At 38.7% G+C, this 16,566-nt stretch overlaps 1 protein-coding gene across 1 annotated transcript; it reads left to right on the top strand.

The window, feature by feature from the left end:
• The first annotated feature begins 403 nt into the window (after positions 1–403).
• On the top strand, positions 404–9,975 carry LOC121948791 (NXPE family member 3-like). Its single transcript, XM_042494260.1, has 6 exons — positions 404–732; positions 2,537–2,980; positions 4,067–4,359; positions 5,215–5,285; positions 8,395–8,598; positions 9,422–9,975. Exons 1-6 carry the CDS (start codon positions 631–633, stop codon positions 9,973–9,975), a joined length of 1,668 nt encoding a protein of 555 aa, XP_042350194.1. The 5' UTR covers positions 404–630.
• The last annotated feature ends 6,591 nt before the right edge of the window (positions 9,976–16,566 follow it).

The following is a 16,566-nucleotide window of genomic DNA, read 5'->3' as shown; positions in this document are numbered from 1 at the left end:
GAGCACTTTTCATACAAGCGATGCAGCTCTGAATGCCCCACAGTAAAAAGAAAATGCAACAAGATTAGACAATCAAAAAAAAAGCAGTGATAAACAAGTAAAAAAATAATTAAAAAGTACAGAGACCGTTAAGAACAACAAAATTTGAGAATTGATATAAAATAATAATTACTATCATCACATAATTATTAATAGCCAGTCTGAAGAAAAATAGGTTTTCAGTTGTTTAAAGTTGTTCACAGAGCCTGCTTCTCATATAGCCTTTTTTTTTGGGGGGGGGGTAGTGTTTGTGAGAGATGTGATGTGAGAGTTTGTGAAGGATTATACAGTTACAGAGTCAGACTTGCACATTATAGCACAAAGGGTACATTAGCAGGTCACATGGGGATGACAACTGAGAGGATAAGAGAGGGTGCGGCTTCAGAATTTAATTGTGATGAATGATTGAACTGTCCAAACAATTTCCTGAGAAGAGAGACGGACGCATCTCATTCGTGTATAGAGGATAGGAAGGTGCTGTTCTTCAGGGCATCACTGTGTCAGATGTCCTTTTGTTTTTTTGTTTTTATCTTTTAGTCCTTTATCACAGGACCTGGTCAGAGTGTGCTGCAGCTATAGACGAACACTACCATGACGGCCAGAGCTTGTATGAGGAAGGAGTTCGGTGCCATTTTCCTTTTTATGGCTGTTGCTGTCTTCATCCTTGTGCTTCATAACATGGATGTCTTGGAGGTGAGTGCTTGGTTTCAGTGGGATGGTTTAAAAGGATGGACCCTGTTTGAAGTGTTAAATGTTATTAGATCTTGAGATGTGGTTTTGAAATGTCACTGTGGTCAAGCAACATTTTAGTGTAGTCTACATATATCAATGCGTGTCTATGGAATTAGTTGTATTAGCAGTACTATTATTATTTCCATGTATTTATTCTGGATATTTAACATTACAGTACTTTGAAAACACCACAGAAATAGTGAAAAAATCAGACTGACATACTTCCTTTCACCAAATATATAATGAGCTAACACTGAATACATGGTATTAACAGCAGTAAATATTCATCTGTGTTTTATTTATTGCTTTAATGTAAATTTATTAGCTGAGCTTCACTCTCTTTAGAAGGACCAACCATTTGGCAGAGCATGCTTTTAAAAATTATTTAACAATTATTAGACTTTTATTTTTTGTGTAAAGCGACATAAATGTGCTCAGTCAGACCTCTGACATTATAATATGTCTTTGGAAACCCACACACAGGATGCTCATGTCTGTAGTCTAATTTCTGTTAAAGCAGATTGTTTAAAGACACAGCTACATCTTTTCTTTTATCATAACAAACCACACCTAAACCTAAATCATGCAAGCAATATGCCCTCATGAGGCGACACAGGTGGTATTCCTGGGCCTTAGAGGATAGATCACCCAATTAAAATTAAATCATCATCTACTCACCTTCTTGCTGAAAGAAATTCAGGTGAAGTTTTATTGTCCACAAAACAGAGTTTCACAGGGAAAATGCAATGCACTCACCTCCAAAACAATTGAAGCAAATGGGGAATAATTATCAAACATTAAAAAAATACAGAATAAAACCACAAAATGTCTCCATACTGCTTGTCTGAAGTAATCCAAGTGTCCTGAAGCCCCTACGTGCCTACGTGCCCTAAGTTGTTTTGAAAATCCTCACTGGCGTCATGTTTTTAGCCTTGTTGGAGCCTGTAGCTCCAAGTGCCGGAGCTCCTTTCACGTATAAACACACTCGCAAGACCAAGCACAGCTTGCACTATCTGCACACAAGGGTTTACATGCTACCTGGAGGCCTCCCACACAGACACGGAGACTTGCGGAGTTAGCAACAAACAACAAGTCTCTTTGTTGGATTTAAAACAACTGTGCAAAGCATGGCACCAGCGATGTTTTTCATAACAACTTGGCAAGTTTAGGCTTCAGGACAAAGTTGATCAGTAGAGAACAGCCGGAGTAATTTGTCATTTTGATTCTTTTTCCTACCGGTGGTGGACTTGTTGGACCATGCAAACACAGCCTTCCTCTTCCATTGAAGTGCACATACGTGAGCGCAGCTCCCACACCAGGGGCTACAGCCTCCAAAAGGGCTAAAAACATGACACTAGTGAGATTTTTACAAAAAAAACTTGGCACGTAGGGGCTTCAGGACACTTGGATTACTTCAGACGAGCAGTAGGGAGATATTTTGTGGTTTTATTATGTATTTTTTTTACATTTGAATCCTTGTCACCTTTTGCTTCAATTGCTTGGGAGATGAGTGCAAAGCCTTTTTCCTGTGAAAGTCCAGCTGTGTTTTGAGGACTATGAAACTTCACCTGCTTTCTATCAGCATGAGGGTGAGTAGATAATGACTGAATTTTCATTTTAAGGTGAATTATCCCTTAAACGTTGAGCAGTTTGAGCTTTATGGCTGGAAAATCTTCCCTCTTGGCCCTTTTGGTTTATTTATTTTGCTTTCAGAGTATTTGTTTAATGCATCACTGTCACCATCTTTCTCTCTTCCTTCTGTTAGTTTAATCCTAAAATGAACTTCACCATCATCTACCCGAGAGTTTCCACTGCCCCTCACATGCAGCACAACTTCTGCACCTTCCAGCCGCTGTTCCCTGAAGATGCTTTGGAGGAACGCCTCCTACTGGACTCCATTGCTTGGCCTGACACTCCATTTTTGCAGGCCTCTTTTTCTGTGGAGGAGACCAGCGATCCAGCTCACAGCAACTTCACCATTCTCCCAGGGAGCGGAGGACGACAGTGGCACGTAGGGGATCAGCTGGAGGTTATGATCAAAATGTCTGACTTCCAGGGCCATCCCAGGAAGTCTGGTGGGGACTTCTTACTCACCCGGCTGCACAACCCGAAGCTTGGTGCAGGTGTGGTCGGACAGGTGGTGGATCATCTTAACGGTAGCTACTCTGCTGTCTTCTCTTTGCTCTGGGAAGGAGACGCACAGGTTGAGGTGATGCCACAAACTAAAATGTTAAACGTGGTTGTACTGTAGGTGTTTAATCAGCCTGTTCACATTCTGAAGTATTTTGCCACGAAATCAGTGTTTCAGCACATCGACGCCAAAAGCCACCTTTCGTGGCATTAGATACGCTGATGGACAGCGGTAGTTTATAGCGCAGCTTGCTTGGCAGCACTGAGCACACGGCTGTAAAGGAAAGCAGCGCGCTGGATTTTTTTAACACAACACAAAAGGAGAGTCTTTACAAAACAGAATACAGCACAATCGCTCCATCTCGATAATCTTTCTTACATAATCGTTGGAAGCCAAAATCAAAATTGAAAATATAATTCAATTAATCACTCAGTCCTAGCTGATTATCTGTCAAAATGTGCAGAAAATAACCGTTGTTGTCCCCTGGACAGAGGAGCAAAGCAACCAGTGTCCTAAAATCCTAGAAATGTCCTAAAATCCCAAAGACGTCCCAAAATCCTTGAAATATTCTAAAATTCTGTCCAAAACTCTTGGAAACGTCCCATTATCCGAGCACATCATGAAATCCTGGAAACGTCCTAGAATTCAAGAAATGTCCGAAAATCCCAGAAATGTCCCAATATCCTAAAAACGTCCGATAACACTAGAAATGCCCTAAAATCCTTTAAATGTCCTAAACTCCTAGAAATGTTCTGCAATCCTGGAAACATCCAAAAATCCTAGAAATGTCCAAAAATTCTAGAAATATCCTTAAATCCTGGAAATATCCCAAACTCAGATGAACCTTCTAATATCTGAGGAATGTCCCCAAAATCCAGGAAATGTCCAAAAACCCAAAAAACATTCAAAATTACGAAACGACCTCAAACATGAGAAATGTCGTAGAATCCGAGAAACATGCATGACGCTGCTGCAACTGGCCCTTGTCATTTTACAAAAGTGGCCCCAAGCAAAGCAAGTTGAGTCCGACTTGACATGACTTGATTTAAATTAAAATCTTCAAGGTCGTTACAAGCATCTATTTAATTTGTCTTTGTTGACATGACTGAACGAATTTGAACTTGATTGGACTTGACTGAAAACTCTGGTTCTCTATCTGATCAGGTGACGCTGGTTCACCCCAGAGAAGCTATTCCGGTGCTGAACAGGCTGAACACTGAACAACCTGACAGACTTTACTTCCACAGCGTCTTCCGCTCAGGCTCAGTCTCTCAAACCACCATCTGTAACGTCTGTCTTCGTCCAACTCAGCCGCTGTGCAACTTCACCGACATCCACACAGGCGAGCCGTGGTTCTGCTACAAGCCAAAGAGCCTGAGCTGTGACGCCAGGGTTAACCACGCCATGGGAGTCAACAAACAAAGCTTCAAGACCAACGAGGACAAGCTCTTTCGAAAGTGAGGGGGCAGAGAGACGGGACGTTTCATGTGACTTCTGATATAAGTCCAGTGAGACCTGATGTATCACCTTGATTAAGTGTTTCAGCAGTTTAAGACTGAATCTAGAGATGTTTAAAGTCTAATAAAGATTAAAAAAATTAAACTTAGCAGTCTAGATTATAATTTAGAACATTGCAATTTCATGTTATTTTGTGGTCTTTTAAATCCATTTTTAGGAGATACGTTTTCTGTAATGTTTAACTTACAATTGTTCCCCATCTAAGTTCTAGATTTTTCTAGTTTTAAGCCTTTGAAACCTGGGCAAATTTTCTTGATTTCTTTCAAAAACATAGAACAAAACGCAATCAGCAACTCAAAGGGAAATGACCCAGAAATTACCTGAAAGAGAGTAAAATCTACGATAAATTTACCTGAAAATTCAAAAAAAGCAACCCAAAAACTAACCAAAAAAAAAAAAAAACAAGCAACTGAACAAGTAAAAAAACCAAACAAACGTGGAAACGACCTGCGAAATGGCTTAAAATATATAAGTATAGATCATTTCGAATACAGTTATCTGGAGAAAAAAAAATCCCAGCTTTAAAAAAAACATCAAAATCTACTCATTTCTAACAACTTGTGGCACATTTCTTACCAAGTTGCTCAGTGCCTTTTCCCCATTCTGCCCAGGGGTTCAAAGAGTTAAATATTTGTGAAAGGGATCTTAATGTAGCACACGTTCATTCAAGTTCAGTCAATCTACAGGTTTCAAGGGTTTCAAATGGTTGTCTGCTTTTCGTCTTCCTTTCTTGTGTTTGTTGTTCATTTTGAAGTATGTGCAAGAATAATTTAATTTGGTGTGTTTTTCTGCAGAGGCATCAACCTGAAAGTCTTCATTCCAGCTTCAGGACCTGCAAGTATCACCGTGATGCCAAGAAAAGAAGGTAAAGCACGATTTTTACAACTGCCAACACTGCCTGTAATGAAATTGATAATTCTAATAATTTAAAAGTTTATGTAAACATAAAAATAGATGGGAAAAAAAAACATTTCATCCATTTCTGGTTTGACTTCTTTCAAAAACATGCTGAGTAACTCAGAAAGAAATGTCCCCCAAACTGCAAAAAATTAGGAATATGTGACAAGTAAATATTCTGAAAATTAGTTGGGTGGAATTATTAGCTATTATTAAAAAGAAAAAACTAGGAAAAAATGTTTGGGGTCAATCAATATTGTTTTTTCGGGGCTGATACCCTCGAGTCCATATACGAGCTGTCTGTTCTCAAGCAGGCCCAGAGGACAGTGGCTGACCCGTCTCATGTCCTCTGCTCAGAGTACGAGCTCTTGCCGATGGAGAGTCCCCCACTGCAAACTCCGTCATTTTAAAAACTCTTTTGCTCCTTCCTATGTTAAACCTTTAAACAAAGCTGCCGGAGAAAGGTTGTGTTATATACTCTCAGGGTGTTTTATTACTGGACATGTGCAATACGTGTTGTTATCACAGGGCGTGTGCAGTACGTGTCACGTACAATGTGTGCACAATTTGTGTTAAGTGCATGTGACTATGTGCAGTTTGACATCTGGTGTTGTTTTTGTTCAGGCTGTTGTGTTTTTAATGTCATGGTGTGATTACTGACTTGTTGTAAGTGCGGAGGCATAGAGTGGTGAAGTAATGAGTCCTAAAACACGGAAGTCCGTTAGCCTTTTAGCACGTTCCCTCGTCTTAAAGTCTATGGGCTTTTTGAATGGTTTTAAAATGTTTTTGGGTAAAATGCCTTAAGTAAGGTCTGTGGTTAACACAGGCTAAAGATATTGAGATATTTTGTTCTGCAACATACAATACAAAACCCGATATTTGAACTTTTAAGGTTTTAATTAAAAATGCGGTTGTTAACAAGTAGCTAAATGAGACTACAGTGGTTGTTGGGGACGTCAGACGTCCTCAGTGGACACAGAAACTCATTAAATCCATTTGTTCGCCTTTATGGTTTTACAGAGTCGCACCTGAAGTTGTAGGTTTATCTGTTTATAATATTTTTCGATTAGGGTTTAAAGTGTTCTTACAGTGTTTGTACTTGTGACGTTTAATACGTGCGACCGCTATGTTCGTGTATAACCTAACAGTAGCTTTTGCTTCTGCCGATTTCATTTACGCTTCAAAACACTCAAAAGTGGTGTACATCTGCGAATATTATCACGCTAAACAAAACCTGTAAGTCTCATAAACTTGTGTTCATCACAGAGCACATTTCTGCCGATCGAAAATTCCATTAAAAATCCCATAAGTTTTTTGACGAGGGAACCACAGTGCGATGCTAACTTCCCGTCATCCCTTCCCCACTCTATTATCTGTGCAGCGCTGAGTCCAAGACAAATTTCCCCTTCAGGGACAATAAAGTATGGCATTGTATCATATATGTATTAAAAATTATCTAAAAATGATCTATATTTTTTTGTCATTTGTTGACGTCATTTTCTTGTTTTCTTGCTTATTTTTAAGTAATTTTTCTTTAACTTTTTACTAATTTCTTGCTACGTTTTGGGCCATTTGTTGTTAAGTTGCTTGTTGCCTCTTACAATGTTTTTGAAGGAAATCAAGAGATTTTTTTAAGGTTTCAAAGGATTAAAGCAGATTTATAGTTGTGTGCAGGCTCTATGTAGCCAACAGTGTTGTGAGTATTCATACTCACCTGCCCTGTAAGTAAAGTAGCATTTTAACTTACTCCTCTTTGTCCCCTGTGGACCATAAGGCTTCAACACGCCCTGTCCATTGCATTCAGTCCTCGGCAGCATGTTGCTCCTCGACCCATAACAGGCTCATGTTTTCCAGCTCCTGTGTCACAGTTCTGCAGAGGTTGTTTTGGGGCCTCCCAGGTTTCCTGTTGTGTCCTTCTTCAGTCGACTCTCGTGATCCGGTCCTGTTCCATTCTCAGCACGACCTAACCATAGACGTATTTATCTTAAACATGAGAAACAAACAGAAAAAGATTTTGTTTTTTAAATCAACAAAATGACAATAACAAAAATGGATAACCTTTCGAAAAAACTCGAAGAGGATTTAAATAAGCAACAAGATATTGCATCTTACATGTTCGAAAGGGAGTAGGAGGAAGTACTAACTTAATATTTCCTACCCCTTCTCTGTCAGTCAGTAAATAAATGTGTGAGCTTCATCTCTAACATATACACTTAGATATTCACACACAGACGTGCATACACACAAACATAAACACACATATCCATATACATACACATACATGCGTACATGCACATTTACTGTATGTCCCACTGAATTTCCACATTCACACAAACACCCATACTCATATATATTAAACATAGTCTGCATACATACATACATGCATGCACCTGCATACCTGTATGCTTTGTTTGTCTGTGGGTGGTGTCCTTGGTCATGCTGCAGTTACCCGTTTTCTTGAACAGTTGATGGTTGAGATTTTGTTTGTTTCATTCTTGTATATTGCAGTGTCATATAGATAATTGGTTGTTCTCCACTAATATATGAAGACGTGCAAGCTCCTGCATCATCAACACGGTTCTGCAAATATTTCACAATAAAATGCCTTCTGTCAACAGAAATGTTGTCAGAGGACTTTTATTTTGAAACAAACAGGAACAGTAAGAAAGATATTCGCAGTTCCTCATGTCTGTGAAAAAAAGACACTGAAACTTTAGTAAAAGGTGGCATAAAGTCAATACAATTATGAAAAAACCACTGTCTATTTTTGCTGAAAACTGCACGGAAAAAAATGCGAGATTCTAGATATCCGGCAGCTGAGCGGCAGCTGCTCACTCTGACAGTGTGGCTGCTCTTAGCTGTGAACATGGCGCCAAAATAAAAAACAACAGTTTCCGCACGCACATGGCACTGCTCACGCGTAAATCCCCTGGTTTAGCAGTGTATCTAGAGTCTGTGAGGAGTAAAATCAGAAATGACTTTACACTTTGGTTTTGTTTGTTTTTTTCCTGGAATTTGATGGCAGTTAAAAAAAATAAAATAAAATAAACCCACCTTCTTCTTTAATGTCCTCTCAGGTCAACCAGAGGTGAAGAGCAGCAGTGTGACATCCAGACCCTCTGGATATTACTACCAAGGTGTGTGGCGAGCGCTGGATGGCACCACAGTTCGCCAATTCAATACCTCGACCATCACTCAGTGTCTGAAAAGCAAGGCGGTCCACATGTACGGAGACTCCACTGTCAGGCAGTTTTATGAATACCTCAAGGAAGCACTACCAGGTATCTGACAACAGTTTGATTTCGTTCAGGCTGCAGCTTAACCCTTTGAAACCTGGGCAAACTGGCTTGATTCCTTTCAAAAACATGGTAAGAAGGCAATGAGCAACTTACAAAGAAATGACCCACAAATTAGCAATCAATTAGTAAAAAGTACAAGAAAATGACTTGAAATTAGCAAAAAAGGGATGAAATGTAACAGAACAAAACAGAAAATAACCCGGAAAAAATGATGAAAATAATTTAGTCTAACTATAATTATCTATAATTAATTATAAATGTTTTTGCATAATTAAAATGTTAAATACATAATTATATTAATCACAATAAACAATTAATATCCAAATCCATTCCATTAATTATCCATATTCATTAATCCTAATGATATAACATTGTTTTTCCCTAGTTATTTGTAAATTTTTACCTCACTTTTTCTCTCACTCTCCCTCTACATATATATATGTACATACACACACATTTGCATATACAAACCAAATAACAAACAACAAAATTTGAAAATTAAAAAAGGGAATAAAAAAAAAATCATAATAATGATGTAAAATAATTTAAAATGTATAATTATGATAATCATAAATATATGGCTTTCTGGAATTTTTTTCCTAGCTTAAAAAAAAAATCAGTCTACTCATTGCCATGTTGTTGTTGGCCATTTTTCCCCATATTTTTTTTTTTAAAGAAATCAAAACAATTTGCTCAGTGCTCAAAGATTTTTAAAAAATTATAAAGACATCTGAAAGTAGCACAAGAACAGTGATGTTGATGCAGGTTTCAAAGGGTTAATCTGTGACCTCTGTAACGCTTTTAGGTCTTAAGGAGTTTGACCTGCACAGCCCGAAGAAAGCTGGACCTTACATGTCCCTGGACTACGCTAACCAAATCTTGGTGGTGTACCGCTTCCACGGCCCTCCTATCCGCATTGTCCCCGTCTCAACCAGCGAGCTCCGATACATCGCCAACGAACTAGATGGCATAAAGGGAGGCAGCAACACTGTGGTGCTCTTTGGCATCTGGGCTCACTTCGGCACTTTCCCCATGGAGATCTACATCCGGAGGCTGCAGAACATCCGCAGGGCGGTGGTGCGGCTGCTGGACAGGGCTCCAGGCACGCTGGTCATCATACGGACAGGAAACCCCAAAATTTTGACACTTTCTGTGTCGCTAACCAACAGCGACTGGCACTCGCTGCAGTGTAACAAGGTGCTGAGAGCCGTGTTCAAAGGCGTCAATGTGAAACTGATCGACGCCTGGGAGATGGTCCTGGCCCACCAACTGCCGCACAACCTCCACCCTCCGCCCCCCATTATCAAGAACATGGTTAATGTTATACTGTCCTACATATGTCCTCGCAAGGACAGATAAACGTGTGTTTAAGTCAATACCTTTCCGACTGAGCGAATTCCAACTCTTCTTATTTTCTCTTAAAATCGACAGACTGGTGACAATCACATCTTTGTGTTTATGGGTGCGTAAACAGAAGACTGGGGTTCCTGGGGAGTATTCCATCAACGTCGCTACGCAAATCTAACTCAATTCAAAAAGCCATGTTTGACTCAACATCAACTTCCACGTAACGCTCAAACCGTCCCACTAACGCACTTCAGCCTCGTCCAATCAGCGTTAACTCGAGCCAGGCTGGAAAGAGCTTCAACTCAGTGTGTGCACGGAGAAAAAAACAGCAGTCAATATTCGAAAAGAGGACATTATGTTGCAAAAGTAAGGTTGAACAAGAGCAGGAAAAGCAGGAAAAAGTATTTGACGATAAGTAAACAGTCAGAAAGGCTACAGTAAGACTGCGGCCGTACCATCAGTAGGCTTGATCATTTCAAAATTATTCCGTTGTCTTACTTAGAACTGACATACATACAATGCATTTGCTGTAATTATCCTAAAATGCTGAACAGTGTGAACTCTGACCTAAACCATTAATTCTTTTGTCACATGTCAACAGAAAACATCACAATAAGCACAAAAGGAAGTAGCTGCAAATGAAAATTTAGTGCAAAGACATTGTCCAGAGTGGTGGGAGCCGATAATGTAGAAGGGGATTCAAGAGTCAAAATGTTGACTTAAACATCAAAGTTTCAAGAATAAAGCTGAAATACACTGTCGAGAAAAAAGTCGAAATGTTTAGGGAAAAAAAGTCGAAATTTCGAGGATAAAGTCAGCCTTTTGAGACAAAGATGGCAATAACCAGCGTAAGCCTCCATGTTCTGAACAGACAAATTATGAACACAAACAAGAGGTGGCATTTGCTTTTTTCGAACATAGATCATCAAACTCGAACGCAAACCACAATCTATCACTAGGCATGATGGGAAATGGGGCGTCGCCACAACATACACCTAAAATTAAACTCTTTACTCTTCACATTTATGTTCCGTCTCACTGTGAGAAAAACGTCTAAAACACGGTGCACACGTGAAGGTATGCTGCTTTACCGAGCTGACTTTCAGGATTTTTTGACACGCAGCTAAACCAAGCTCGACACTTATCCTGCCATGGAGCACACTGGTTCAGCAGAACAATTACCATGGTTACTGAGCTGGGTTACTATGGTTACTGAGCTGGGACTCACATAAACCCCCCTCACTTAAATAAGCGAGATTTATCAAAATAAACCGGCCGTTTCCTTTATCCACCTTGGTGGAATACTCCTCTGGTGTTTCTATAGTTTCCTGCTTTTCTCTGAATTGTTTGCCTATTTCGGGGTTTGTGTGAAAAGGAATATGTCTCGCATCCTGTTTACACTTTTTATCACAGTATTACCTGGTAATGCTGCCATATTTAATTATTGTTTCTCTGGCACAAGACATAAATCCTCACCAACTACAACAAAACAATATAACAGCAAACATACAATAATTACATGAATAGTCACAAATCAGCGTTAAATTAAACAAAATATCATTTGCCGACCGGAATTTTCCAATGTGTTTTAAAAAAGGTGGTTGCTTACAAGCGGCTCAATGAGACTACAGAGCTTCATCACGCCAAACGCAGCTTTACAACCTCAATGTCATGGCGATGTTGAGTCATGCAGCCATAATGTAGTTTGTTTTTAGCCTGACTTTAGCTTTTAGATTCTGGCGATTGAATTTATGCTTCAAATATCAGAAACGTGGTGTTGATTTGTGAAGGTTATCTGACTGAACAAAGCGTATAAATCTAAACGTTTGTTTATCACAAAGCTCAATTACCAAAACGATCCAAATCCAATGGAAAAATCCAATCTCACCTCTGCGTAGGCCCACAAAGAGCTGTCATTCCTGCACAGGGCTCCTCCCACTTAAAGCGAGAGGAATTTAAAGACTCTTTTAATACCACTTGAATTGAAATTTAGGACCAATTTCTAATTAGCCAATTTTGAAGGAATAAAAACATGTATCAACATTAAGTACCTAAGGTTACAGGGATTTTTATCTTATTTTTATTATTATTTTTATTTATTGTTAGAAAAACATGACTCTTCAGGGACGTCTATGCAAGAGACATTCTGTAGCTTTTAAGTTACCCGTCATTTTCAACCTTTGCAATGCAGGGTCAGAAAAATGTCATATGAATCCTACCTCCAATGTCTGAGCATTTTTAAGACTTGAAAGATTGATTTAAGACATATTAATGCCAATTAAGGTCTTATTTTTAGATTAACGAACACGATGCCTTTTAAGACCTTTTTAAGGATCTGTGGGAATCTTTCCTGCAGCACTTTATTCCTCTTTTACAAAGAACGACGTGGAAAAAAAATAACTGCGAGAAATTCCTGCCTTCAACAGGCTGTGTAAAAGGGGCTCCTGGCACTTTTCTATGCACTACCGTTGCAAATTGTAAGCACTTTCCGTAATCAATTAAATGGTCAAATTAACGATTGGTTAATCGATTACATAAACATAAAAACTCTGCTTATTTCAAGCGATACCAAATTAGTTTTTTCCTTAAACCAAAGCTCCCAGCAACATACTGCGTATATTTTGACAGCAATTCACAGCTTATAGTTTAATCAATTACATTTTACATGTTCGATAAAAATTCCTAACGGCTGCTTAATCGATCATCGATCAATTGTTATCATCCCTACAATGCAAAAAACTAAACCTCTGGCCAAAATCTTTTTTTAAAAAAAACACATCAATGTACAAGAAAAATATCTAACTCTTACGCCTTAATGAAACGTACTGAATGTAAACATAACTACCTTATACCAAATGCAATTTACTCACACGTAAATCAAGTCCAGTGTGACTGTTTCACGGTAGATAGAAGGTGTTGGTCCCAAAATATTGTTTATCGTCTCTATTCATGGTGATTTCGACCTGTTGTACATGAAGCTAGGTGACAACCTAGTGACGAAAAAGCATTGTACCAAAGATAATTATTGATTAAATGCAGTTAAAACAGTTCAGTCAGGATTTGAAAAGATTACTTGATTACTTGACTCTTGACTGCACTTCTATTTTAATGGTGATTTTTTATTTATTTTTAATCATTTAGTAATTGATTTTACATTTTATATTTTATCTCCTTTGTTGTAAATCTGAATCTTTTTATATTCTATTGCTCTGTAAAGCACTTTGAATTGCACTGTTGTATGAAATGTGCTACAAAAATAAAGCCGCCTTGCCTTACTTCTGTTGCTTTTAACACTTCGATGGTTGATTTTTTGACGAATTCCTTTACAAATATTCAAGAATAAAAATGAGAAGCAGTTATTACAAAAACTTTATTAGTATCTCCCTCTTTACAATACAACAAAAATCAGAAGAAAAAAAAGAGATGGGGGTCATTTGTGTTTGACATGGACAGAGAACAAAATATGATAGGGATCAGATTTTGTTTTTCATTTCTAAAGCTGCAGACTTTCATTTCTAAACTGGATTTGAAGATTTTGGTCAGTGTGTGTGACTGTCTTCAACAACAAATATCACAGTGTGAAACCTCGAATTACATGCCATTGGGGAGTTGTGATGCGTGTCCCGAGCCTGACCCTCAACAACACATTCCTGGTCCTTGAAATTCTCAAAAATTATTCATTTTCTGTACATTTTCACTGGTGTAGGCAGTTGACACCAGGGTAGGTTTTTACGTTTTTTTGGGGGGTTCATGTGTACCAGAGCAAAACAAACTGGAGTCTTCTCAGCGAGCAAACGTACACCTCAGACACAGGAAGCGAGGCCGGGGGAGCAGACGAACATTGTCGTCAGATTCAGATTTTACTTCTTGCCCGATTTCTTGATGCCACTGCTGCCTAGAGCGAAAAAATAAAATAAAACAAAATAAAAAACATAAAAAAAACAATGTGTGCATAAAAAAAAAACTCCAAAACAACCAAAATTGTTGCTTTGCTTCTTATTTTTTCAAAAAGTGTTTTTTTCAAAGAGTGTGTTTGTAACTGAAAGGCAAACTATTAACAAAAATAGTTTGTTCTAATTTTATATGAGCTATTACATGTGAGAAGTTTAACTGGTCACACGACCGATCATTATCACAGTCAAGTGTTGTCAAAAACATCAGTTTTTAGTTACGTATCGATTCTGAATAGTTCAAACAGGAACAATACTCATTTTCTGCAGTAGAGATATACGGTACTCCCCTTCCCTTTCTTGCTCTCCGCTGTTCTCTGATACTAAACTGAAATAAAAACTTCACTGTACTGTTATAGCAGGGCTCAATTTAAGGCTTGCCCGACTGTCTGGAGTAAGTAACATCATGTTTCCCACACGCTGTCATAGACAAAATTTTCAAACTTTTCCATGACTTTTCAAAGACCCCTTTTTTTTCTTGGCCCACAAGCCCAGTGTTTTTTCAAACACATAAGATTCAAACTTTGATCAGACATAATTTTAGTATCTCGCATGATGTGTTCGAAGATTGTTGGAAGTTTTATATAAAATTCGCTATAAAACTTTTTTTTTAAAAATGACAAAAATTTTAAAAACAAAGAAAATATGCCTTCAGAACCTGGGGGCATGTTGTAAATATTAATATTATAATAAAAAATACAACCATTTAAATTCAAACTTCTACACATATTAAAGCTACATTACATCGTCAGCAACAGAAAATACATGTCGTTATCTTACATTAATGTTATTTAATTTATTACACACAACACATTCCCAAGATTTTTCCAAAACTTTAAATTATATTTACTGGTTTCATGATAGACCTGGAAAATGTGAAAATTCCATAACTACTCCAGGTTTTCAATGACTGTGGGAACCCTGTGGAGCCCTGCAGATAACACACACACCTCAACTGCTATCACACTGTCGCTCAGGGGGAAGCGATCTAGAGGAACGAAGGAGTGTGTGTGACGCATCATGATTGTGAGTCTTTCTTCGTGTGTGTGTGTGAGTGACAGAGAGAGAGAGAGAGAGAGAGAGAGAGAGCGAGAGAGAGAGACAGCGCCACGGGAGAGAGCGAGGGAATCGAAATTCGGATGCGAGTGCATGTGGCTTAAAAAACAAATGCTTGTCCAACATGCTTTAGTGCCTGTGAATTGTATTTTGTGTCCTTTTGTGTCTCTGTCTGCAATTTTGTGTTTTTTCACTGCTGACTGTCTTAGCCAGGTCTCCTTTGAAAAAGAGATTCTTGATCTCAACTGCACCAAAATGGTTAAATCAAAAAACTGTGACCTTTAATGTCCGATGTTAGCGATACAGTCATTGTGTATGTTATATATGTGGAACAAGCCGTGATACATCAGCGATATGTGATGTATCCTCCACCCGACATGTGAGCACTGTATTAAATTGGAAAGGGTGACATACACACCGTGGCCGCTTTTCTGCTCTTACCTAGAGGTCCTTTTCCTGAAGCTTTGGCCTTCAGCGCCTCCATGGCCTTCTGCTCTTCCTTTTGTTTCTGCTTGAAGGCAAGGTCATCCTGCAGACACACAGACAGCTCACAATCTGCTGACCGCGAAACGCTCTCCATGATATCACTCCTGGCTTATGTTCTTCAGTGTGGGCTACAGCCAACATTTATTTAAGACTTTTTTGGCAATTTCATCCCTAAGAATTACAAATTAGTGTTGCAGAAAGAAATGTTTCAAAGCTTTTTTTAAAATGTCTTCTTTTGATTATTTTTTTACACAACAAATAATCAGCTGACAACTGAAGACATCATTGTGGAATTTACTGCCACAAAGGCTGTCATATAGAAGTGCATGTGTGTGCATAAAGAAAAAAAAAACGTCCTATTAACTCATATTAAAAATGATGATAAATAAAATGTAAAAGACTAACCTCATCCATTTCCTTGTTCTGTTTTTTGGGTGCCTTCAGAGGTTTCTTTTTGCCTCCTGTGGACAGTGGATGATATGATGTTAGCTTGATGGCTTTTTTAAAGAGTCCAGTTAGAAACAGACAGGTTTAGGTCTTTTGTCTCCTCTGCTGTGGCCAGAACGCCATGGCGTTTCAAGTGATACTTGCACTTACAACCCGGGGACCAAATCTGGCCCCCGACAGTGTGCCAGGTGGCCCCCCAAACCATTTTCTAATTTACGACAAAAACAAAGTGATTCACTACATAATGTGCCAGAGTGCATAATACAGCATCAAAATGCAGCTTATCAAAACAGTGTTAGTGGAGGATCCCGCACGCACTCCGACAGAGGTCCTAGCTGAGCCACTAATGTCCTCAAGCCTGAATGACCGAAAATTCCTAAAATCCAAGACATGTCCCAAAATCTTAGAAACATCCCTTAATCCTAGAAATGTTCTACAATCTTAGAAATGTCTAAAAATCCTTGAGACATGCAGAAATCCCAGAAATGTCCTAAAATCGTTGAAATGTCCAACAATCATAGAAATGTCATAGAATCCTAGAAATGTCCTAAAATCAGATAAATGTCCTCAAATCCCAGAATCGTCCTAAAATCATTAACATGTATGGGACTGCTAGGACTGGCCCCTGGTCTCCTGACATAAAGTGGCCCCCTATCAAAACAAG

Source organism: Plectropomus leopardus, chromosome 2, assembly GCF_008729295.1.
Source record: "Plectropomus leopardus isolate mb chromosome 2, YSFRI_Pleo_2.0, whole genome shotgun sequence".
In the NCBI taxonomy this organism is placed as follows: Eukaryota; Metazoa; Chordata; class Actinopteri; order Perciformes; family Serranidae; genus Plectropomus; species Plectropomus leopardus.
Note: the sequence above shows the minus strand (reverse complement) of the source record. Positions and strands in the feature narration are given on the sequence as shown.